At 52.1% G+C, this 22,271-nt stretch overlaps 9 protein-coding genes across 9 annotated transcripts; 4 read left to right on the forward strand and 5 right to left on the reverse strand.

Moving 5' to 3' along the window:
• The first annotated feature begins 188 nt into the window (after positions 1–188).
• On the forward strand, positions 189–1,608 carry B0T23DRAFT_78664 (putative DNA-directed RNA polymerase III subunit 22.9 kDa). The gene is made up of 6 exons (XM_062841787.1): positions 189–358; positions 426–524; positions 590–686; positions 742–828; positions 907–970; positions 1,031–1,608. The coding sequence occupies exons 1-6, from the start codon at positions 347–349 to the stop codon at positions 1,251–1,253; spliced, it is 582 nt and encodes a 193-aa protein (XP_062695496.1). The 5' UTR covers positions 189–346; the 3' UTR covers positions 1,254–1,608.
• B0T23DRAFT_451551 (integral membrane protein DUF106-domain-containing protein) lies at positions 1,421–2,649 on the reverse strand (the record flags this gene model as incomplete). Its single annotated transcript, XM_062841119.1, has 5 exons — positions 2,438–2,649; positions 2,325–2,358; positions 1,878–2,238; positions 1,654–1,815; positions 1,421–1,596 (listed from the first exon to the last, which is right to left on the reverse strand). Exons 1-5 carry the CDS (start codon positions 2,482–2,484, stop codon positions 1,421–1,423), a joined length of 780 nt encoding a protein of 259 aa, XP_062695497.1. The 5' UTR covers positions 2,485–2,649.
• Positions 2,650–2,760: 111 nt separating this feature from the next.
• B0T23DRAFT_78701 (microsomal signal peptidase 25 kDa subunit-domain-containing protein) lies at positions 2,761–4,162 on the forward strand. The gene is made up of 2 exons (XM_062841788.1): positions 2,761–3,022; positions 3,090–4,162. Exons 1-2 carry the CDS (start codon positions 2,983–2,985, stop codon positions 3,782–3,784), a joined length of 735 nt encoding a protein of 244 aa, XP_062695498.1. The 5' UTR covers positions 2,761–2,982; the 3' UTR covers positions 3,785–4,162.
• Position 4,163: 1 nt separating this feature from the next.
• On the reverse strand, positions 4,164–8,203 carry B0T23DRAFT_78752 (Dos2-interacting transcription regulator of RNA-Pol-II-domain-containing protein). Its single transcript, XM_062841790.1, has 3 exons — positions 7,896–8,203; positions 5,433–7,840; positions 4,164–5,374 (listed from the first exon to the last, which is right to left on the reverse strand). Exons 1-3 carry the CDS (start codon positions 7,981–7,983, stop codon positions 4,376–4,378), a joined length of 3,495 nt encoding a protein of 1,164 aa, XP_062695499.1. The 5' UTR covers positions 7,984–8,203; the 3' UTR covers positions 4,164–4,375.
• On the forward strand, positions 7,870–8,375 carry B0T23DRAFT_78704 (uncharacterized protein). Its single transcript, XM_062841789.1, has one exon. The coding sequence runs from the start codon at positions 8,040–8,042 to the stop codon at positions 8,325–8,327; it is 288 nt and encodes a 95-aa protein (XP_062695500.1). The 5' UTR covers positions 7,870–8,039; the 3' UTR covers positions 8,328–8,375.
• An 842-nt stretch (positions 8,376–9,217) lies between these two features.
• On the forward strand, positions 9,218–10,562 carry B0T23DRAFT_402402 (uncharacterized protein; the record flags this gene model as incomplete). Its single annotated transcript, XM_062838666.1, has 3 exons — positions 9,218–9,555; positions 9,628–10,360; positions 10,470–10,562. The coding sequence occupies 3 exons, from the start codon at positions 9,218–9,220 to the stop codon at positions 10,560–10,562; spliced, it is 1,164 nt and encodes a 387-aa protein (XP_062695501.1).
• Positions 10,563–12,136: 1,574 nt separating this feature from the next.
• B0T23DRAFT_78804 (mediator of RNA polymerase II transcription subunit 12) lies at positions 12,137–18,117 on the reverse strand. The gene is made up of 3 exons (XM_062841791.1): positions 16,251–18,117; positions 15,992–16,196; positions 12,137–15,934 (listed from the first exon to the last, which is right to left on the reverse strand). Exons 1-3 carry the CDS (start codon positions 17,735–17,737, stop codon positions 12,245–12,247), a joined length of 5,382 nt encoding a protein of 1,793 aa, XP_062695502.1. The 5' UTR covers positions 17,738–18,117; the 3' UTR covers positions 12,137–12,244.
• A 323-nt stretch (positions 18,118–18,440) lies between these two features.
• Positions 18,441–18,945, reverse strand: B0T23DRAFT_373843 (uncharacterized protein). Its single transcript, XM_062836818.1, has one exon. It carries the CDS (start codon positions 18,902–18,904, stop codon positions 18,470–18,472), a length of 435 nt encoding a protein of 144 aa, XP_062695503.1. The 5' UTR covers positions 18,905–18,945; the 3' UTR covers positions 18,441–18,469.
• Positions 18,946–20,874: 1,929 nt separating this feature from the next.
• Positions 20,875–21,401, reverse strand: B0T23DRAFT_78825 (uncharacterized protein). Its single transcript, XM_062841792.1, has one exon. The coding sequence runs from the start codon at positions 21,244–21,246 to the stop codon at positions 20,953–20,955; it is 294 nt and encodes a 97-aa protein (XP_062695504.1). The 5' UTR covers positions 21,247–21,401; the 3' UTR covers positions 20,875–20,952.
• Between the last annotated feature and the right edge of the window lie 870 nt (positions 21,402–22,271).

The raw sequence follows: 22,271 nt of genomic DNA on the forward strand, positions 1-22,271 counted from the left end.
TGCACGATCAATGACCGCCAAAACAATCATTATCTGATATCGTCAAAAACCGCAGAATTTCCGCCCCCCGTCAAAACTTTTTGCATGCATCAACATTCAACAACACTGCATATCAATCCATGTCCGGACCGATGTGTATTTTCTTGTGAACATCCGGTCTCCTCTCACACAACCACTTACATACGGTCGTCACATTTCGCCCAAAACGGTCACCACACCACTACATCAAGCTGAGAGTGTGTCCAGTAACAATCCATACCACCATCAATACGTTTAGTCTGGTGCAAACCCCAACTTGAGAAGGAAGAGCTCAGCTGCACGGCACAAGGACCCTTCTCACGCTACAATGTTCATTACTGTTCGTAAACTTTCATCTTTCCAGTGTGTTTGCCGTTCATAGTCGAATGGGGTCTAATATCAGATAGACAAAAATTGCCGACTTGGTGCAGATTGCACCCGAGGACTTTAGCAAAGAGAGTTTCGTCGCGATTGAAGACAACATCAACGCCAAATATGCAAACAAGGTGGGCAACAACATCTTTGAACAGGCCCACCTAAGCACCCATCTAACCGCTGTCTTGGTCTACAGGTAGTACAGAAAGTCGGCCTTTTCGTCTGCTTGTGGGATGTCACTTGGACCTCAGAAGGTCAGATAGGTCATGGCAGTGGTTTAGTCAATGTGAACGGTATGATCATATTCGTATCCTAGTGCTCTCCTGTCATCACTGACATGTTATGCAGTTGAGTTCGAGATGGTGGTCTTCAGGCCATTCAAGCACGAAGTAATTCTCGCACGCATCACCCATCAGACCGAGGAAGGCATATACCGTCAGTTCCATCCTTCAATCCCCGTCTCTGTCATCTTTGGTTCCCTGTCTTGAGCCTAACACGTCTGTTCTCCTGCAGTTGGCATGGACTTCTTTAACGATATCTTTGTTCCCGCCGCGGAGCTGCCGGACAACTCAGAGTTGTGAGTACCAGCTCATTCCCCCTGGTGTCTTTCCGGGACATGCTAACATCTCATCCTCAGCGACACAACCGAGAAGGTCTGGGTATGGAAGGAAGAAGGCCAGGAGCTGTACTTTGACAATAACGAGATGGTCCGCTTCCGAGTTATCGGCGAGGAGTGGCACGACCAAACACCAACAGGCCCAGTGGAAGTTGACCAGACTGCAAACCAGCTCCTACCGCCATATAAGATCACGGGTTCCATGAAGGAAGGAGGACTGGGATGCTGTCTATGGTGGGAGTAGAATGGCCCACTCCGTCACACAGGCGAGAGAATCCAGGCCTAGACCAAGCATTGGGAGGGGCGTTTTATCTTATTATCCAATTATATTTCTGCACCCTAAACTGATGGCGGCGTGTATAATTTTGTGGTCTGGTTTCGTGGCATCTCAGGTTAGGCCGTTTGTTTAGTTTATGCCGTAATGCCCTCAAGAAGACGCTCCTCAACATCGTCGAGGACCGAGTAATGCTCGATAACCGCGAGGTTCTCGGCCTCGGCCTTGAACTGCTTATCGGGATCGACGCCGGGGCCAAACATTTGGGGCGCCGCGCCCATCCCTCCCATCTGCTGAGCCATTTGGCTTGCAGCTGTCACAAACCATCAATACTGGAATCCAAAGTGATCAAGGAGTTAACACCACTTACCATTATCGCTGCCGAGCAAGAAGTTAAAGACGGACTGAAGACCGAAGATACAGAGGAAGTACCAGCTGATGCTGGACATCCATCTGGGATCCATATCCTTGGTCATGACACCTGCCTGAAGCATGCTCTTGAACTTGATAGTCAAAGGGAAAGGCAGTTTCACTAACACCTCGTTAGCCACCATAACGCTCCTGCCACGGAGAAGACCCGATCAAGCCACATACTGATAACGTAACCACTGAAGAACGCATTAATCCAGCTCATGATCAGCGTGTTGGGGATAATCATGGCCATCTGGTTCTTCATCATGCCCATCATGCCCTCCATCGAGCTTGGATCGCTCAGTGGGTTGGGCTGGCCCTGTCCGGCGCGCTCAGGGTCCTTGAGGTAGGCGCCCGACTCGAAGGCTGTGACGAGGGCATCGCGGCGTGTGGCGAACGACTTCTTGGAAAGGGCGTGGAAGTTTCCGCGCAAGTTGATTCCATGGAGAAGGGAGCGCTGTTCGCGGATGGCCTTCTGATCGAGCTTCTTGGGGGCGGATTGCATCAACACACTCGCATAGTGTCGGAGTACGCCCGTCAGGATCTACATTGTCGCATTTAGTGTTAGATGATGAACTCGTGTCTGGTTGGAAAACCGCATGGCCATATTCAGGATCGGTCGGTTCGTACCATGACAATCGTGATGGGGAAGAGGATCCAGTAGCTATCAACACCTAGCAGTTAGCAATTGGACTTCCTAGCTTGTCTTTCGTAGCTTAGCGGCGCATTTGGGAGGCGCTCACAATAACTGGGGATCCCTATGGATCGTTTGGACCGGAACTTGGGCCATTGTCGCGATATCTGTTGAAAACCGTTGGCAGACAAGTTGTTGATATCACACGGAAGGCTGTGAGATCGGGTGTCGTCGTTGTCCCAACATCCAACGTCCAAGTCGCTGTTGACCGCGGGCGGGACGGGGCGCTACTGAACCCTGTCAATCATTGCATCAGCTCCCAGCGCCCCTGTCTTCCAAGAGGCACGTAGGTAGGTAGGTAGGTACGTATCTTCTCGGAGCTTGTGCACTGACCAGAATACCGCTTTATCACCGCTTATCGTGCCTGCCGGTGCAACAGGACCATTCCACCAAGGTGGCCTTTCCCTGCCTGCAATCAATGTCCCGGTCAAGCACCTCTTTGGCTTGCTTTGGCTTCACGTTGTGGGAGCTTTCATTGACCTCCAGCCTTCTCCCATTTCAACCACTTTCTCGCACCTTGCCAGCATCATATCATTCAACTAGACCTCTGATCACATTCATAGGGACAGTCCGTCCCTAGATCATTGAAGCACGATGGCGTCAACAGAAAAGATCACGGTCTACAACGTAGCTGGTAAGCACCTATACACGAACCATTGAGATCTATTCATGCACGTATTAACTAACACTCGTGTTCGCAGATCTCCGAGCAACAACCGACGACGCCCTCGTCAACTACCTCAACAGTCTCGGCCTCGTGCAATCCCACACTTTACTCGACACCCGTCTCGCCCTGGGCTTCTCAGCCTTCTTCCTCTCCGCCGCGTGTTTCGCGTGGGACTACAAGCTCGGCTTCGAATCCACCAAGCAATACACTTTGATCGCCGTGATCCTCTACACTTTACTCAATGGCGCCCTGACGTACTGGATCATGTTCGTCGAGCGGGGAACCATCTACGTCGGCTCGACCAAGGACAACAAGACGCGGATCAGATTGATTAGCGATAGCAAGAAGCCCCAGCAAAAGGGGGAGGCGCCGTTGTATAAGTTGAGGGTGGAAGTGGAAGACGTCAAAACGGGAAAGAAGGAGAAGATTGAACTGGAGAGGAAGTTTAGCGAGTGGTTCGATGCTAGTGGACGGTTTGTCGCAGCGCCGTTCCAGACGGTCTTGGCGCAGGGAATTCCGTTGGTGGGGAAGTTGGATCCTAAGCGGGCTGTTGTTGCTGCTGCTCCTTCTTCTGAACAGAATGTTATACAGGAACAGTTTGCGGAAACACCAGGCTATACGGCGGAGATTTTGGATGCTATTGCTAGTGGCTTGGGAGAGAGCCAGACGACGGCGGCGACGACGGGGTCTAGTGCGAATCAGGATGCTGGGAAGAAGAGAAGGAGATAGAGATACCGTCGCTTTCAACCGTACCATTTTGAAGTGGCGCATGGTTGTGATTAGGCAAGAAAGGGAAGGGATGGTCGCCAAATTTAGGCCAGCGTTGCTTTCACCTTCGTTATATCGGGTTTGCGTCGTCCGCGACTAGTCTGATAGCATGGTATCTTTACTTCACAGCGATTGTGTTGCGTGTTCTTGTTTTGTTTCCAGGTTGAAGTCGGACTAATGACCGGACTAGACAGCCTTTGAGAAGGAGTCAAAACTTGTCAATTGGGCGCGTGTCTGCTTGCTTCGGTACCTATACGCTCAGCGGAGAGCCGTCTCGATGAAAGAATAGAACAATATTCCTTATGATCACCACTATGCCTCGTTTTGAGAATCCATACATCGTCACTCTGTCACCTTGGAAAAGTATCAGCGCATAACTCAAGAAATAAAAAACTCCGTTGATCCCAATCCACCCCGAGCTCTAACCACTATGCATGCCTTGACGGCCCATATATCTATGAATGCATCATAATCCCGATACCCCCGCCTACCCAGTCGATCATCCATATGTCCTCATCCCCAAGCATCTCTCAACCTCTGACCTCCCTCGTTCTACACAACCTTGGCCCAATTCTCCCTAGCAAGCAGCGCCACCTTCCTCGCCTCTCTGCTCTTATCTCCACTAGCCGTGGCCAACATCCTCTGCATCGGCAGCGCATACGCCAACAAATGCCTCTCCTCAAACTTCTTCGGGATCGCCCCCAAAAGCTGCAGCGTCAGCTTCCTCACGGCCGCCAGAGCTCTCGCCACGTTCCCCTTACTCGTGTTCTTGGCCGCCTCTTCGTACGTCTTCATCCCCGCAGTGATGATCGCCTTCAGATGTCCCTTGAGCGCCTCGGGCTCGTTTGCGAGGATTTCGACGAGGACTTCGAGAGAAGTGGCCACCTGCGGTTGGGTGATATCCCCGGAAGCGGAGGAGTTGTTGAGGGCGGTGATGAGCAGTCGGACCAAGTGGCCAAGGTCTTCTTGGTAGACTTCAAAGGGACAGTTGCTGACGAGCGAGAGGATGGCAGTGGTGTAGCGGCCCGCGGCGAAGGCGGTGTCTTCGTCGCCTGTGGGTAAGGCCAGGTCGTAGAGGGGTTTGGCGAAGTGCGTGTAGGCCCACTGCTTGTAGAAGCGCTTGACGACTGCGTGGTTTTCAGGACTCAAAAGCTCGTTGGTCTTGACGAGACCGCCGATGGTGCGGGCGACGATGGCGCCGTTGGGGCCAGGGCTGGCAATGGCCTCGTGCAGGATGGGGACCAGGGCTAGGACGTTCTTGTCCTGGCGGGCACAGGCGCCGGCGAGGGTGTGCATGGCTACGGTGTTGTAGACTTCGAAGATGGCTGGGTCGGTGTCATCGGTTGTTGTGGCGGTCTTGATTTGCTCGCCCCAGAAGTTGAGGACACGCTTCATGGTTTCGGACTCAGGGTCGAAGGTTGACTGGCCGCCCTTGTACTTGTTGGCTAGGACGGCGCAAATGGTACCGCGAATCTCGCCGACTGCCAGCAGGACGGTAGCCATTCTCGATGTGTCGCACATGAAGGTCTCAGCGATACCCTGTGGTGCGTACTAGGGGGGATGTCAGTGCAAATGTTGACAGGAAGAGGGGCATCACGATGTTACGTACCAGTTCGGCCATTGCTGCGGGACGAAGCCCTTGAAGAATTCCGAGAATGAGCAACTTCCTGAAAGGCGCAATTGAGCTCGGCCCAGACGATGAGAGGTTCTCGGAAAAGAAGAAGTTGAAGGCATTTTGGGCCAAGTTGCAGGACTTTTGCAGGTTCTCGTCGAGACTACGCACCACGAGTGCTGCCAGGTTGGCCGCTTGGGCAAACACTCGCTCGCTCCAAGGAGCTTGCTTTCCGTAAGCAGCCTCTCTGTAAAGATGTCTGACGATGAACAAACAGATCCTGAGAAACTCGCGGTAGACCTCGGGGTCATCCTCCTCAATCATCACTTCGGACGAGCCATCCTCTCTTTGCAGCTGGTGCAGCCAGTCCTTCGATAGACCTTTGAATTCCTCGAGCCAGTTCCTGTCACTGCCTGAATACGCTTCCAACACCTTTGGCTCGAACTTCTCGAAACAAGCGTCGCGGAAGTGGAGAATACCGCCATGTAGCGCAGAAATAATATAGGAATTCGCCAACGACTCCTTTTCTGAGGTAGGGAGTGGAGACAAGGGGAAGAGATCGTGCAGGGCTGTTGCAAGCTTGAGGAAATGCTGAAGGGGTTTGAAGGTCTTGGGAGATTCACCGTCAAGGGCAACATTAAGGGGGATACGCGAGCACCCAATAAAGGCGAGTCGAGACAGGATGTCTCGGAGAGCATTGAGAGTGTACTTTGTAGGGCTCGTCCAGTCGCGCTTCTCGATCTCCGCCTTTGCTCTTTCAACGAGCTCTGCATACCCGTCCGTGTAAGTTGCAACAACTGCCTGCAGAGCCAGGACCGCTTCATCCTCCACCGCAGCGTCGGTAGAGTTATCGTTCTGGCTAAGCGCCAAACCCTTGGTTAATGTGTGTGTCAACAAAGAGCAGATCTCAGAGCAAACTGAACGAGAGACCAGCAAAGAGATTTGTCCATCGGGTCGAAGAGTCTGCTGAGTGGCGAGCGATGCGAGACCTTGGACAACCTGTTTGAGAACCTCTGGTGTAGTCTCTTCCGACTTTCCAGTCCAGGTTGGTAGGTAAACATCGTGATAGAGAGCTACCAGATGATCACTAGGCTCCGTCTTAAAAGCCTCCTCGTCCTCGGGATGACCTTGTTTCCTGTTCTTGAAAAGATCCGCCCGAGACTTCAGGGTGGAGTTCAAAAGAAGGAGCAGGTCCTTTGTATGAGAAGGAGATTTTGGTAGACGGAGGTTTTTCCTGATGATGTCAACGAAGGCCGCACTTTCAAGGGTATATGCACGGATATTAGTAGTGATGACAGTCATCAAGAGAAGTCCAGCCTGCTTTGTGTATGTCGGGTTCGCCAAGTCATCGCGGCAGTCGTCGACTACAGTATCGATATAGTTCTTGAGCAAGGATACATCGAATTTTTGTGTTGTTGTGCCGTCAAGCCTATTCGCAATTGCTCGCAATACATCCAGGGTAGCATCGATAGTCTCCTTGACCTCCCCGTTTCGTACTTCGTACTTGAGAGAGTTCCAAATCTTGTTGATGTGTGGGACAATGCTGGTCTGTGGGTTGTCGTACTGTTCGATACAGGCCTTGATCGTTTTGAGGATGTCGAGCTTAACCGAAACTGTTACTGCATCACCCTGGTCGAGCTTTCCAATGAGGAATGGAAATGCAAGCTTGGCTACTTTATAATGAGACGCAAAACACGCCCTTACGGCGTTCTTGAGGTCGTCCGCAGTGATGCCGATCGGGGTAGCCGAGTTCCTCAGTGTGATGGGGAAGTAGGCTGAGAAAGCCTTGAAGATCTCCTCGGTTACCTCGTCGGATGTCGAATACTCGGTAAGGAAGATGGGAAGCAGTTTAAACCATAGCATAAGATTCCGCGGGTCTCTCTCGTTCTGGCAAAGCTGAAGGATCTCGACGATGAAACCGCTAGATGTGCCGTACTTGTCTTGCAGTTCATTGTTCACTGACTGGTCTTGAATGAGACTGAGGAATAGCTCGTAAATTTCGAATCTGGTGGCCGCCGTTTGTAGTTTGAAATCTTCCTTGAGCTTGCAGACGTCCTCGATCATCTTGACACCGACTGCAGGCTTGAATCCCTTCATGGCGTGAAGCTGGCGCAGTGCCTTGGCCGAGGCAGTAATGCCTGCTTTGTGGTCGTAGGAAAACATGGCACCAAAGAAACCAACGAGACGGATGACTTGTTCAGGTCGAAGCAGGCTCTTGTCCAACGCTTCGAGAGTATCGGCCAGGAAGCCCAGGGCCTTGGCCCGTGCTATTATGTCACCGCTACCGCTCTCGTCATCGCCGTCGTCTGACTGATCATCGTCTTGTTTGGTGATGGTTATCCATGGCTGGATCGAGGCAGCCCAACTTCCCACCGACGCACTGCTGGCTCTTGTGTTCTCGATTTCTGGCCATAACAGATCAGCCCTGTGTTCCGCCGAGGTGAGAGTCTCATAACCTACCTTTGGCCGCCTTTTTGGCAATCTCACTCTGAGCAGTCTCGTCGTCCGAGAGCACGTATTGCAGGGCCCAATCCTTGAAACTCGACATGTTGAAAAGATTGAGATGGAGGTGGTAGTGGTGATGGTGATGGTACTTGACGTTATATGTTGTCACAAGCAGCAAGGTGGATTCGGGAGAGCGCGATGCAGAGCTGTGAGAGAATGAACGACGAAAACCTTCAACGTTTCCAAATGATGTGCACTCAACCTGGACCTCAATGGATTGCCGTCGGTGTGGTCAAGTTAGGGGGTGATGGAAGCTTGGGCCAACTTCAAACACAAGGTTATGTATGGGTAATGTATGGATGGATCAGGATGAGGGACGGGATTGTAAATGGAGATGTTTCTAAACTTGTCACCCGGCGGTCGACCAACAAAGCGAATAGAGATTAGTCTGGTCTGACAGCGGTAGCATAGGTACCTAGTCAGACACAGGACAGACGGTGACGGTGATGGGAAGGGTGGATTGAAGATGCTGGTGAGATGCCGTCAGTGGCCGATGCCCCTGGCCTGTGGCATGGCCGGGGCAACATCGATCATCACACTGCCGTTATCGCTGAAAGTTCCCCGCCGATATGTGGCAGAAAACGGCGTTATCGCGGGCGGTGAGGCTGAAAAAGCTATGGCGTTTCGCGGGATCCGATCGTGTCTGGGGTCGTGAGATTTACACCATGCCGGTTTCGGCAAGAGGGGCTTCCTTTGCGGCATGGATCGATCCAGTGTCGGGCAAGTCTTGAAATTTTAAAAAGTTTTGTTCCTTGCCTGGCCCGATATTGGAGGGACCTCCACCGGCTGTGACTCTTACGAGTGGTGCCCTGTAAAAGAAGGCCTGGAGTTAACGGGCCTCGCTCCCCGTGCTTTCAGTGTCCACGCGAGAATCCACTCGAGTCGCGCTGAAACGCCCTGGATTGGCGCCATGTATAAGACGACGAGAGATCCCCTGTACGAGAGAAACTCAATCGGCCACGCAAGATCGTGGCCCTCATCCCATACTTTTGACACTTCCAATTTATACCCATAGATTCTACTGCTGTCTCTGTTGTAGATCACCAATTGACCCGTCAGAGGTTCATCTGAACTGAAGCATGTAGGTACCTCATCTCAACTTGACAGTGAGGGAACCGCGGGGTACCCCGAATACCACCTCACTTCAACTTCCCCAAGGCATAGGCTGTCCGTCTGCTTCGATCTTCTTCAAACAAGTTCTTACAAGAACAGACTGAGGAATTGCGAGCATTACTATTGGGATATGACCATTTGGCCGTTTGGGATGCACCTCAGAAATGCGCCCGACTAGAACTTCGGCTAACTTGTTTGTGCGGTTTTCCTCCAGACAGCTTTTTACGAAGAACATCCCGAGACTACCACTACCACCAGTCTTCAAAACTCACCAGACCACCAACTCGCACATCGACATCATGGAGGCGCAACAAGTACCCAAGACCTGCAAGGTCATCCTCTCCGATACCATCGCCAAGAAGCTGCTTTCCGAGGCCCGCGAGACTCTTGCTAAGATCGAGGGTCCCAATGCCTCCAAGCCTACCCTGGCTGCTTTCCTGGCTACCGATGACCCGGCCGCTCTGCAGTATGCTGAATGGTCCAAGAGGACGTGTGAAGAGAAGTGAGTATCTCGCAATCACTCAATGGGTCAGTCCGGACTTGCCCCAACACCAGGGTCTAATCACTACCCCAGTGGCTTCAACTTCGACCTCCGCAAGGTCGACAAGGAAAACCTCGAGGAGGGCATCATCGCCGCCAACAACGACGACCAGGTCGACGGTATTCTCGTCTACTACCCCATCTGGGTCGGCAACCACAGCCAAGACAAGTACATCAAGGAGACCGTCGCCCTCTCCAAGGACGTCGAGGGTCTCTGCCACACCCACCTCTTCAACATGTATCACAACGTCCGCTTCCTCGACCCTCCCACCAACCTCAAGAAGTCTATCCTCCCTTGCACGCCGCTCGCCATCGTCAAGACCCTCGAGTACCTGCAGATTTACAACCCCATCCTGGCCTACGGCAACCGACTGTTCGGCAAGACCATCACCGTCATCAACCGTAGCGAGGTGAACGGTCGCCCTCTCGCTGCGCTGCTCGCCAACGATGGCGCCACCGTCTACTCTGTCGACGTTACCGGCGTCCAGGTCTTCACCCGCGGCGAGGGCATCCGCCAGTTGCGCCACCAGGTCCACGACAAGGAGGGCTGGGAGCTCAAGGACGTCTTGCCGCTCAGCGACGTCGTTATTGGCGGTGTCCCGACCGAGAAGTTCAAGGTGCCTACCGAGCTGCTCCGTGACGGTGCTGTGTGCATCAACTTCTCCAGCTTCAAGAACTTTGACGGTCCGGCGGTTAAGGAGAAGGCCAGCATCTATGTCCCCAGCATTGGCAAGGTTACTATTGCTGTGCTTTTGCGAAACCTTGTGGTGAGTACCTCCTCTTCTCCTTCCTCCCCTTGTCTCGCTACCAAGTTACACCCCAGCCATATAGAACCAGTTGAGAGACTCGCTAACAACAAATTTTTCCCTTCAACAGCGCCTGATCGCCAACCGTCCGCGTCCCGAGGGATCTGCGCCCGAGGACCCCAAAGATGCCAAGGCGCGTAGCGAGGCCTTCATCGAGGGTTGATCGGAACAATTTCCCCCCATATTTTCGCTCAAGATTTGCGTATCTGCGTCTTGATACAATTGCCTTTGATCTTTTTTTCTCGAGTTCTGGAAGGGCTGTTTGCTGGGTAGAAAAAAAAAAAACCGGATGGTTAGGGTTGGGTAGGATGGGAGCAAGGGGTTGGTTGATTGTACTAGATTTTTGTCCAAAGTACATAAAGAAACCATCACATACGTACATGAACAAGGGAATTGGTTTATGATTTTTCACGCTTCGACGTCTAATTTAGAGATATAGAAGGATCTGGGGATACCAGAAAACTGGGTTGTAACAACACCCTTAGACAAAAGACAAATCACCATAGGTAGTCTAGACACTACCAAAGGCCAGATGAACAAATGCTCGCATAAATCAAAATGTCCGTTCAACCTGCAACAACGCTCTGTCTGCTTCTTTCAAACATGGTTCTGTGACTCACTTACACAAAAGCCGTTGAGTGACTAACATAGGTACTAGCCGGTGGGGTGGAGCAGCCTGCGCAGTATAGTCCGGGTCTCGGCAGTGTACATCTCGGCTCCTCCGTCTCGCTCCGTCCGGCTCGTCCATGCGCCATGTGAACCCCGATAGTGACTTCCGGCCCGGTCATCGGATCTCAAATAGTAGTAACAACGAAGCATTAGCCGCTGAACCTACCGGTACATAGCCGGAATTGTCGTTATGTTTACAGTAAATACAGACCCATGTACAAGTAGAGTACTTGCACTAGCCCTCGAAGAAAGAAAACCTATGGGTATATCATTATCAGTTGCTGCTCCAACAGTAGTAGTAGAAGAACTACTGTAACTAGCACAAGAATTCCCCATCATGTCGGTCCCTCTGAAATCGATCCGCTCAAATCGAAGAACAACAGACCCCAAAAAAAATCTCAACAAACAAACACACCTATGTAGTACCTAGACCAAGACCTGACCGTACCTATGTATATATGCATCGCTATGAGAATGAAGCCCCCCATAAACTAACGTGACCAGATGAAAGAGGAAGAAGAAAAAAAAAAAAAAAAAAAAAAAGGATAAAAAAAGAATAAAAAGGAAATCGAGGAAAACCGAAAAAGAGAGCCGAGAAGTACCAATACCGAACGGGTCACAAAATAAACATAACAGTTGAGGTTAACGAAGAAGACTGTTCTCGACAAAAAAAAAATCAAAACTCGCCGCCGGACACCCGCCATGTTCCCCAATCCGCCCATCCGTCTGCCTGTCCGCCTGCTTTCCAAAAAGAAGAGACAAAAAAAAAGGAAAAAAAGGTCCGGATATAATCATCTGAATGTGATGATGATTTTGTTTCGCTCCCATATACACATACACTCATACACCCATCCGTCATATCCCCAGTTTCCGATCTTAGTCTCGATGAAGACAATGTCCTCCTGCCCGCTCGATACGTTTACTTCCCAACATCTATCATTCTGCTCCTCGCACAGATAAACTCAACATGTGTTATTCTGATCCCCCCCCCTTCTCTCCTTCCTCATTCTCCCACTCTTCTACCTCCTCCTCCCGTTTCCTCCTCCCACTCTTCTCCCTCTCACTCTCTCTTCGACTCGGCACCGACCCATCCATATCCTCAACCCCAGGCTTAAACCCCTCAAAGCGCGGCCCAGCTCCCTCAGTCAAAGGCTCGACCCGACAGCGCAAGTAGCATCACTGCACCTTGCGACTTTCAAACAGCATCAAGTTCACCGCCGTGTCATTCTCCCCGACCTGGCTGGTCGGCTCGCTAAGCATTTCCCACTGCCGGAAGTTGAAGGGCGTCAGCCGCTCTTGCGGTCCGCCCATCGTAGGCACCCACGAGTAACCTCCCCAGGGGTTGGCTACCATTATCATCGCTGGTCGCGTTGGGTTCATGGGGGAGGGTGTGGGCGGGTTGCTGTTGTTGCCAAGGTTAAGGTGGGTGAGGTTGGTATTGATGCTGATGGCTGGTGAGGGTATGGGGCCTGTGCCTCCTTGTTGTTGCTGTTGCTGTTGCTGTTGCTGTAACTGATACTGTTGTTGTTGCTGCTGCTGTGGTTGTTGTTGTTGTTGTTGTTGTTGTTGCTGTTGCTGCTGTTGGGCGGCATGCCATCCTTGTGCTTGAGCCTGTTGCGTATGACCGGGAAGACTAAAGTAACTTCCACCATTACCACTACCACCAGCGCCGGAAACAGCACTACCAGCACCACCTGCGTTCTGTGGCCCAGGAGTAACGCCTGGCGTGTGTGTTGGGGTGGTACCTGGGGCTGGCGATCCAGTGCCAGTGGCAGTACCCATGGCCATCGCCGTCGGCCTCTCTTTATGACAGAGCATTAAGTTTGCATGTGGGTTGTCCTGATAGCTGAAGATGTACCTAAGCTTCACATCTGAAGGGGACTTCAGAGCTTGGATACACTGTAGCCGCGCATCCTCGGCAAGGTTGTCAACTAACACGCAAGCCAGATCGAAGATGCGCCCACCCAATTGACGAGTGTCAAAGTCGGGCCCGTGGATCAGGTCGAGTTCCCTGATAAGACCAGCGCACACCATGAGAGCTCTGCCGCGAACTTCGTTTCCGGGCTTGCTGGTGTCAAAGGTCTGGGCATGGAGGGTGAGGAAATTGAGAAAGAGGGGAAGCCAGTGGTTCAGAATGTCGCTTTTCAGATCAATGTGACTGTCACCGCCGGCGGCGGCAGCACTGGCACCTTGGCCTCCCCACCCTCCAAGACCACCTGCTTGGCTAGGGAATGGTGTCAGAGTTTGTAACAGCTCCAGAATGTCAGTGAACCTTTCTACCATGACCGGAACCAGTTGGTGCTGACGAAACCCCATTGGACCGCTTCCGCGTATAATAGTATCCATAATGGCGAGAAAGTTCTCGGCTTTTTGGAGGCGCATCTGGAGCATTGACCTGTCTAGCGTCATTGAGGGTGGGTTTCTGGCCGAAGGCAGAAGGTTCAGAAACCGAGCCTGGGCCTGATTTTTGAGGTGATGTGTAAGGTCGGGCGAGAGAGAGGGGAGCATTCCAATCCATGAGACCCGCTGTGCGTCCATCGACTTTTCCATGGCGTTCATAAAAAGTTCTACGTTCGAAGGAACTCGTTCGCCCGAATCTGCCGCGTTTTGCTGCTGGTCATTGGACGACAGACTCAACAGTAGCTTAACATGGCAGAAGGGGAGAGTGAATTCGTTAGTGAGGTTGAGAACTTGCTCGAACGTCACGCGTGTGCGCTCGCCAGCGGCAGTGACAAGCAGCTTGGTAGTCATGCGATCGATCCAGCCGTCAACTTGGGCGTCAGGTCCTCTGATTTGCAGCGCCTTGGCAACTCCTACAGGGTCCTTTAACACAAGGAGCTTTAAAAGCCCCAGGAGACGGTCCTGATTTGCTTCCTTATCCAGGGGTAGTTCTTCCAGATCGTTTTGAGCACGAGCACAAGTATACTCGGCCAAGGCGAGTTGGATCAAACAGAGTAGTTCTCGCGGGCTCTCCTTCTTGGCCTGTTCTTGAAGAATGCCAAAACGGTAGCGCTCCTCTGGCGTCAGTAAGCTTTCAGACGAGACTGGCGCCATGAAGAGTTGGAGCACTTCTTGCATATACTTAGTACGAAAGGTGGTCTGAACAATCTGAGATGTGGCGACAGCTGATGGAGGATGTCGAAAATTACCGGCTCCAGGAGCATTGGGTGACTCCGAAGCTGTTGCCAGAATTGCAGGCATTTCCAAACAACCTATAGAGACCAAAAGAGGGTATAGGTGCAGGATCGTTGCCCGCGTGTCAAGACCCCGCACGTAAAGAAGCCATTGTGTCATGAGCTCGTCGAAATGCTGTGGATTGAACATTCGCAGACGCTTCAGGAGAATACCGTAAACCCTCTGCTGTTCATCGCCCTTGGCCCAGTATGCCTGTAGTCGCTGAATCACCGCACTGAAAAGCCGATCCATCGTGTTGCGATCAAGACTAGTACCGTTGGCCAGAAGCTTCTCAACCTCTTCATGGAGATCGCCATCGTGGTCTGAAAGACGAGAAACCATATTGTCACTAACAGGTGAACAAGCGTCTACAGGATTGTGCCGGTCGCTCACAGCCAAGTCGGACTTCAACTGCGTAGCGACTTCGTCCATTCCAGGGACCCGGGATGCCAGGTAAGCGAGCGACGCAAGTAACGGCCGCGCTCCTATCCCCTGCTCTTGCACCTCTCTGAGCCTGCTATGAAGAATGCTAAACAGGTTTTTGAGACAGCTGAGAGCAGCAAAAACAAAAGTATACCGAGTGATCGTATCCGCGATTGAGGCGAGTACTTCAGGATTGGAGCATTTTGTCAGCATTCGGAGGACATCAGCAAATACTGAAAATTCCTGTGCGGCCTCGAATACTGTCCTTATCGAGTTGAAAAGTCTGGTAGAGAGGTCATGCTGACCGAAAGCGTTAAGAGAACTGTGTTCAAGTTCTCCTCCAAAGACTGTGTTCCGTAGCCAGGAAGCAATTTCTGCCTTGCGCGCTCGGCTGGCGTCTTCGATGCGCCGGGCTATTTTCTTAATCGGAAAGGGCCTGGCCATTGACACGGCATCAGTAACTCCTGCAGGCAGGCCTAGTGCATGCCGGAGGTGTCTGATGGCCATATCTGCATCTTGTGCGTCGTCTGCGATGCGAAAGCCTGCCCGGCGAAGCAACGCATCTCTAGATCGTTTCTGTGAACTGCCCAAAATATGCGATGGAAGCTCTGCAAGCAGTCGAGAAAACGGGGGACCGTCCGGCATGACCAGTTGCGGATCAGTCAGCCCACCACGCGTGATCAGCCATTGAATGTACTGCGATACCAGAAAAATCCCCGAGCGAACTAGCTCGGATACGAGGTGATAGAGCGCGTCCTTGCACTCCATCTCTTCAAGGGCCTCTCCTTCCATGAAGCCCAGCACAGCTGAAGTGACGTCCAACCGCAGCGTACTCCAATGCATTAATATCCGATGGGCAACATAAACTTTTGCGAGCCCTGGCCTGTATGGTGTCGTACACCACTCGAGGAGAGCCCTGACCAGGGCAGCCTTATCCTTGGAGACAGTCCAGCACTGCGCTGGAAACTCATCAGGCATCGGCTTCTCCAAGATGACCTGGTCCAGGTTCCTCACAAGGATAATTCGGGCAGCCGGTTGCGACCTGTTGGCGGAGGCGACTAGTTGTTCGTTCCGATAATTGATACCGGCAAAAGATCTATGGCGTGCTTCGTCCCCTTGAGGCAGACATGTTTTGAGAGCGTCTCGGTACTTCACCCACACAGAAGGCGATACGAAGTTTTCGGGTGTAGCCACCATCAGCGTTCCTAAAAGGTGCGATAGCTTGGAAAGAAGAGGAACATAAATATCTCTGTCTTCGTGTGCATGTATCTAGAAAAGCGTCAGAAACGGTGACCGGTTTGAACTGGAAGCCTTCTGGCTACGTACCACATGGTAATGACTAATGAGAGCAGTAGCAAGTCTTCGGCCATACTTCCTTAGACGAAGCAGGTCTTTCCAGTAAATTTGTGCGATAATAATCCACATGGGCAGTTGAGAGTGGTGGCTCGATTCCAAGCTAGAAACCGTCCAATCAAGATAATGCTCACGGTCCATGAGGCCCTCGGCATATAGGTGCGCCGCTAGCTGGATGCTACGTGCTGTTAGCTGGCCAGTCTCGCTCACAGGAGGGCACGGGTACACTTACGCGTAGTTGACCTTGGCTTTCCAGTTTTGCTCGCCGAACGAGAAAAAGACACGCTCAATGAAATTCTCGATGACGAGGGTCCAGTCCTTGAGCCACTTGCGCTCGCCTTCCAAAACCGAAGCGTTGTTTCCCTTACCAAGCCTCCTAAAGGTGCGTAGCTCGTTGGTGCCCACACACTTGGCCAGCCAGACGGCACGGTCTATTGGAACGTTCTTGTTCAAACACTGATCCAGCAAGACCTTGTTACGCACGCCGTGGGGGATTGATCGACTGAGTTTCCGAAGAGGAATGGCGGAGTTGGCCAGGTCTTTGAGCCAGACTTCTTTTTTGGTGTCAGTGAGCGTGACTCTTGGGGGCGGCTTGAAGGTCGATGGCGCAGTTACTTGACCCGCATTTCTCCTGTGCCATAGCACACCCGCAAAGAAGATGGATAACGCGTTCAGTCCACTCCGCTGCTTTAAGCCGTGAAACAAAACCGTCTTTGCGGATTGTGTCTCTGGGGTAACAAACTGCTTTTCGCAGTATCCCACCCGTATGGCCGTGTCGTTAAACTGATCTTCGGGGTGGTTGCCGGCCGTCCCTGACCATGGGAAGAAGTCGGCACATCCATAGTTTGCGGTGGCAGAGCTGCCTGTCGTGGAGGACGATGATGCCGTTGCAAGCGCACTTGACCTCCCCTGGCCCCCTTGTCCATCACTCCTCCCACGGATACGATAGCGCGGCGCGGCGGCAGGTAACTCGATGGTATACGGTTTCGGACGCGTGTCTTTCCGGGCCGGGTTCGGCGGCGGTGGCGCTTGTTCTCGACGCGAGTGATCGGGCACTGCTTTCGGTCGGCGCTGGGGAAAGGGGATCGGAACGTCGGCATCTAGGTGTTGGGGCGGAATGGAGAGTCGATGATGGGGACTCATGTCGCCCAAATCGGGCCCATCGGCTAGAGGCATCATTAGGTGCGTCAAGGAGCCATACTGAGTATGCGGTTCCACGAGGCCGGGAGATTCGATCACGGTGGGAGACGAGAAGGCGTCGGAAGGATCGTTGTGCGATAGCTCAAGCCTAAGGCGCGAACCACCTCGGCGCTGGGTCCCATAGCGACCAACACCCACGGAAAGTGCGGGTGACGAACCCGACGGGTCTGCGGGAGAAACTATGCTCGTGGGGTCTTGCTGGGCGAGTTCGGGCGGGAAGGCGTTGTTGAGAGTGTTGTTTTGGTTTGTGAAGTTGTTATGGTTGTTATTACGAGTGGGAGCCGGCGGCGGCGGCGGTAGATAGCTCGAGGCATCATACTGCTGCTGCTGCTGCTGCTGCTGCTGCTGCTGTTGTTGTGGTTGTTGTTGTTGTGTGTGAAGGTGTTGCTGTTGTTGCTGCTGCGCCTGGGCCTGCGCCTGGGATTGCGACAGAGAGCGCTGTTGCGACAGGACCGGGCCGCTCAACTTTCTCTGTTGGGGCTGTCGCTGCTGGACGCCCAAAGGGGGCCGGGAGGTCATCGCTGGAGGAGGAGCGGATGCGCCATTCCGCAGGTCGTTAGTTGGGCGAAGGGGGATACGGGAAACGGTCGCGATCGGGGTCCAGTTGGAGTCGAGTGGACGTTGTCTCGGTCGAGGAAGGGTTGAGGACGGATTTCAAGAAACTGGTCGTTTGAGATGTGCAAAGGCGCAAGAGCCGGTCTGGTGTCTGGATGCTGTCTGGGATCTGGAACTGGAGATTGGCCCCAAGTAAGTCCAGTTCGCTGGTTAGCCCCGTTAGATTAGCGATAGCGCGGCGTATGGAGATGCGGTGCGTGGCACTATCAATATCCGGCGGATGGATACCAAGCTAGATCCCCAGCTGGATCCCACGATGGACACGGGGTCCGGATTACCGGGGTGACGGGGGGGGGGGGGGGGGGGGGGGTATATGGTCAGGTAAGGTCGGGTAATGCTTTCGTAAGGTCGTACTAGCATAGGTATCCCCGAGTCCACCACAGCACAACGCTGGTGATGTACACCAAAGAGTTACAGTCCCTGGCCGAGTCTGGACCAGCGAGTGTCCGGCCGCCGACAGGAAACTCCCGGTCAAACTTTGCTAGACACCGACACAGAAGCCACGCTCGGTCAAACAGCACAGCTGACACAGCGCCGTCCCGGTAAAGTACCGAACGTGTTTCCCGTTTTGTCAAAGGGAAGGCAGTCAAGAGACCCTGCCTTTACTGGATGAAGACCTCCCAGACGGCCAGACCACTAGCAAACAAAATTGGCAACCTGGAAGTTTCGGGGCGGAAAATACACCAGCATAAGGATGTGATATTTGACACGGATACATATGCACCGTTCTACTGAGTGTACGGACGTAGGCACGCTCCAATTCAATCGTAATGCGGCCCGGGACCCTGACCTGGGCAACTCGGCAGCGATGGCTGTCATATGGACGATCATATGAACCATGGGTGAGTGGGAGGTGGTGATGCCATTGATACCTTGGGGATACCTATACATAGACAGATGGGGTAGGAGCCACGATAAGAACGTGATGTTGGGGTCCATCGAATACATATCAAATCTCCATGGCAGAGGCTGGGGTCTCGACACAGGGGGCAACGACAACCCAACAACTTGCAGTGCGGCTTGAGCCATTGAAACCTGCTGCTTCACAATCCAGAGACATCTACACCTCATCTTCCGGGAATGCGCCCTGTGAGATCCGCAGGGCCAGGGCTATGGATTGGTGGATGGACAGACTGTGGAGGCAAATAAAGCAACAAGGCGGTTTTATATGTTTCCGAACGGGATCGATTGCCATGTCGGTTGGTTTTTCTGTCTTCTGAGTCTGCGTTTGTGAGTGGGTGGCCTGTCGTCGATGCAACCCAACCGGAACTCGTTGTCAGAACCACGCAACGAGGTGCATGCCGGAATGATATCCAAAAGGTCCGATCTGCCCCTCTCTCAGCAACTCGATAAAAAGGTGATGAAAAGAGAGGGTCAAGTTACGTGTTGTCTTGTCTAGGTCCTTCGAAATGTCTCGAGACCAACAAGAGGGGGCAGGATTCGGTGAGTTAGTTGATCCTTGATTGCACAAACAGCAATGCAGCAAAAGAACGATACGATACGATACGTTTGACAAGAAAATGACGAGACGAAAGGCGGTCGTACAGAGCTCGATCGAAGGTTGCCGTGACACCTCAGCTGTAGGGATGGCGTAAAAAAGTGAACAAGTGGTGCTCAGTCGTCGTTGTGCTCCTACCCGAGACGCCTCCCCAGCGGCACTGCTTACAGTAGGTACCTGCCTGCCTCATGCCGCAGGGCCAGTTGACAACCACTGCCAAACTGTACAGACCGACGGGTCCGAGCTTTGTTGAAGCTTCGTTCCCGGCATTCAACCCGACCATCATGATCTTCAACAACATCCTGCTTCCGACACTTGCACCATGTCAACTGTAAGCCATGCGTCGTTGCATGCAGAATCCTTCGAAACTCTGTTGGAAAGCGTACCGTAGAAACGCGCCAAACTGGCAAAAGGCTATGGTAATCCCCAAAACCCTCTTTTTGCCACATAGTGCTGGCAGAACTGTAGCGCTCAAGTCCGAGCCTGTTCTTGGAAGGGTTTTGCGAGTTTGGCGAGATTCTACGATATTCTTGCGACTTGGTAGTTCATCCAACACGGCTCCTTCACCCTTTGGTCGAGTTTGAATCGTTCACGGTAGTGAAGAACACTCAATCCCATCACATACCAGTTCCACCTCATGCCGCCTTGCCCTCTCTTCTTACACCTCTTGTCAAACTGTCGCAACAGCCGCCTCAACCGCCTCAACCGCCCCAACCGTCTTTACCCCTCTAGCATCCAGGAGCGTGTGGTGGTAGTAGGCCTCGGAGGACGAACGGGAGCCGAAAACGTAGGCCACGGGCTTACAATTCGGCACACCCCCGCCATACGCCGTCCGTCCACAGCTATCCACGTGGTTCAGACACACGGTCCTCGTCGAGCAGTTATCCTTCGTCCCAAAGTTGGTACCTTTGGTGATGACTGCGATGGTGGCCATTGTTACAGTTTTTTGAATTGAGGTTTAGTAGGAGTAGGACATGGGCGGTTTCGAAGGAGGAGGAGTAGGAGGGCAGGTTGGGGCTTGGGGACGAGTTTCAGGTTCACATTTGTCGTAGCAGCTGCTAAGGTGGTTGAGGGGTGTGTTAGTTCGAAAAGATGAAGGGATGGGAGTCTGTAGGTGAAGCAGAAGACTCACCCTGAGTATATCACGCCATAGGGGTTGACAGCGTCGAAACACAACATGTGTGGTGAGTGGCATTCCTCTGCTGTGGGGGCCGCGCTGCTGAGTCTTCCTCATAAGAGAAGGAGTAATGAGGAGATTTTAGGCAGTTGCATGTTTGGTGCGGTAAACACGGACTTTAGGTGAGGAACATGAGGAGGTGTGTGAAATCTCACCGAATTACCCTTCTTGACAAGGAGAAGGTGCATCAGCCCGTCATACTCTATTCTTCTCGGAGACTGGTTGCTCCTAAACTACGGACACGTTCTCGGTTCGCTTCTGGCCCCATACGAAGTTCGAGCGCATAATTATCGTTTACCGAGCAGGATACAATGCGAAGTTCGGATTTCCTCTGGAATACTGCTACCTACTCACCCGCGCGCCACATTATCTACCTGATGTCTACTTGGAGTTTAAGTCTGCGAACTAAACCCAAGCTTCAAGGATCTAGGGGAGAGGCACTGTTTAGAATGTTCTATTTCTATCGACAACGGTGCAGCCAAGATTTAAATATTGGTGATCCAGATTGCGCTGATTTATCCGGCGCTCAATAACCCACGAATCACACAGCATCCGCAATGTTTTGGCTATATAACATGGCGGCAGCCAAGATGGTACAGTAGATGGTTCAGTAAGAATGAGGTACAAAATCGACCAGTGTCTAAATCCATGAACATTTCCTGAATCGAGAAAGAGGGAGTGTCTCCGCATGGCTGAGTTGGTAGATATGGTTACACAAAACCAAGCAAGCAGGATCATGTAGCCAACGTGGAAATAAATGAGGATCTATGCCGACTCCCGGGGTGCAAACTTGAAGGCCTGAATAGTTCTGATCTTATGACGGACACAGAGGATCCTTGATAATAACACTCGACTACACTGGAATTTTCACTCGGTCGGAGCCGTTTGTTCTCCTCTAGTTCAGTTCTAGGGACACAACCAGAGAGAAAAGGAAGAGGAATAACACGGAACGAGAAGAGAACAGTGACGGCGAAGTGTTGCCAGACTTGTCGGACCAGTAATGACAGATTTTGGCTGTGTGATATCGAGGGGTAATGACAATAGTTCATCATGTGTTTCCTTGTGTCAGGAGGAAGACAAGGCAAGACGCTTCGCGGAGCAATGCAATGTAGCGGTGCTTCATTTGTATCGACAAGTGGCACAATAGTAGATGATAAACAGGCGCTGTATAGTGAAGATTTATACCCAAGAAGTTAAGAGCGTATGGCAAGCATGGAACCTTTTATCTCAACCTTTATCTGTTTTCTATTTACTTCGGTGGAAAATTTGAGAGATTAATCCTTGGAAAACTGTCGAACTCATGCTATATACAGAACAATGATGGAATTATAGAGTGTTCTTGGCCTTCTGCCGATCGCATAACCAGGTCTAAGTGGAATGCAGCGGTGTTGATACAACCGCAATTTTTTCCAAAACCGATGGAAGCCACTTGTCCCTTCTGATCACCCCACGGGGAAAACCATGTCACAACTTGTGTTGTGACGTTTGATTGCAGATACTTCAACTTCTAACAAGAGACAAACCTAATGTGTATTGGGTATTTCCTCTCGGAACCCTACATCGGTAAATTTCAGGTGGAGTTGCTGCGGACCACGAGGAACGGCATAACTATGTGCAAATCTAGCATCGTCAGTCCCAGATGTTCAGACATCGGGACCTGAGTCGCATCTGATCGGGTCATATGGACATGACTTACCTTATACAGAGCCCAAGAAGCTGGGCAATGAGTGTACTGACGGATCGTCGTGAGAATACACCGAAAG

This window comes from Neurospora hispaniola, assembly GCF_033458365.1.
Source record: "Neurospora hispaniola strain FGSC 10403 chromosome Unknown B0T23scaffold_2, whole genome shotgun sequence".
Classification (NCBI taxonomy): Eukaryota; Fungi; Ascomycota; class Sordariomycetes; order Sordariales; family Sordariaceae; genus Neurospora; species Neurospora hispaniola.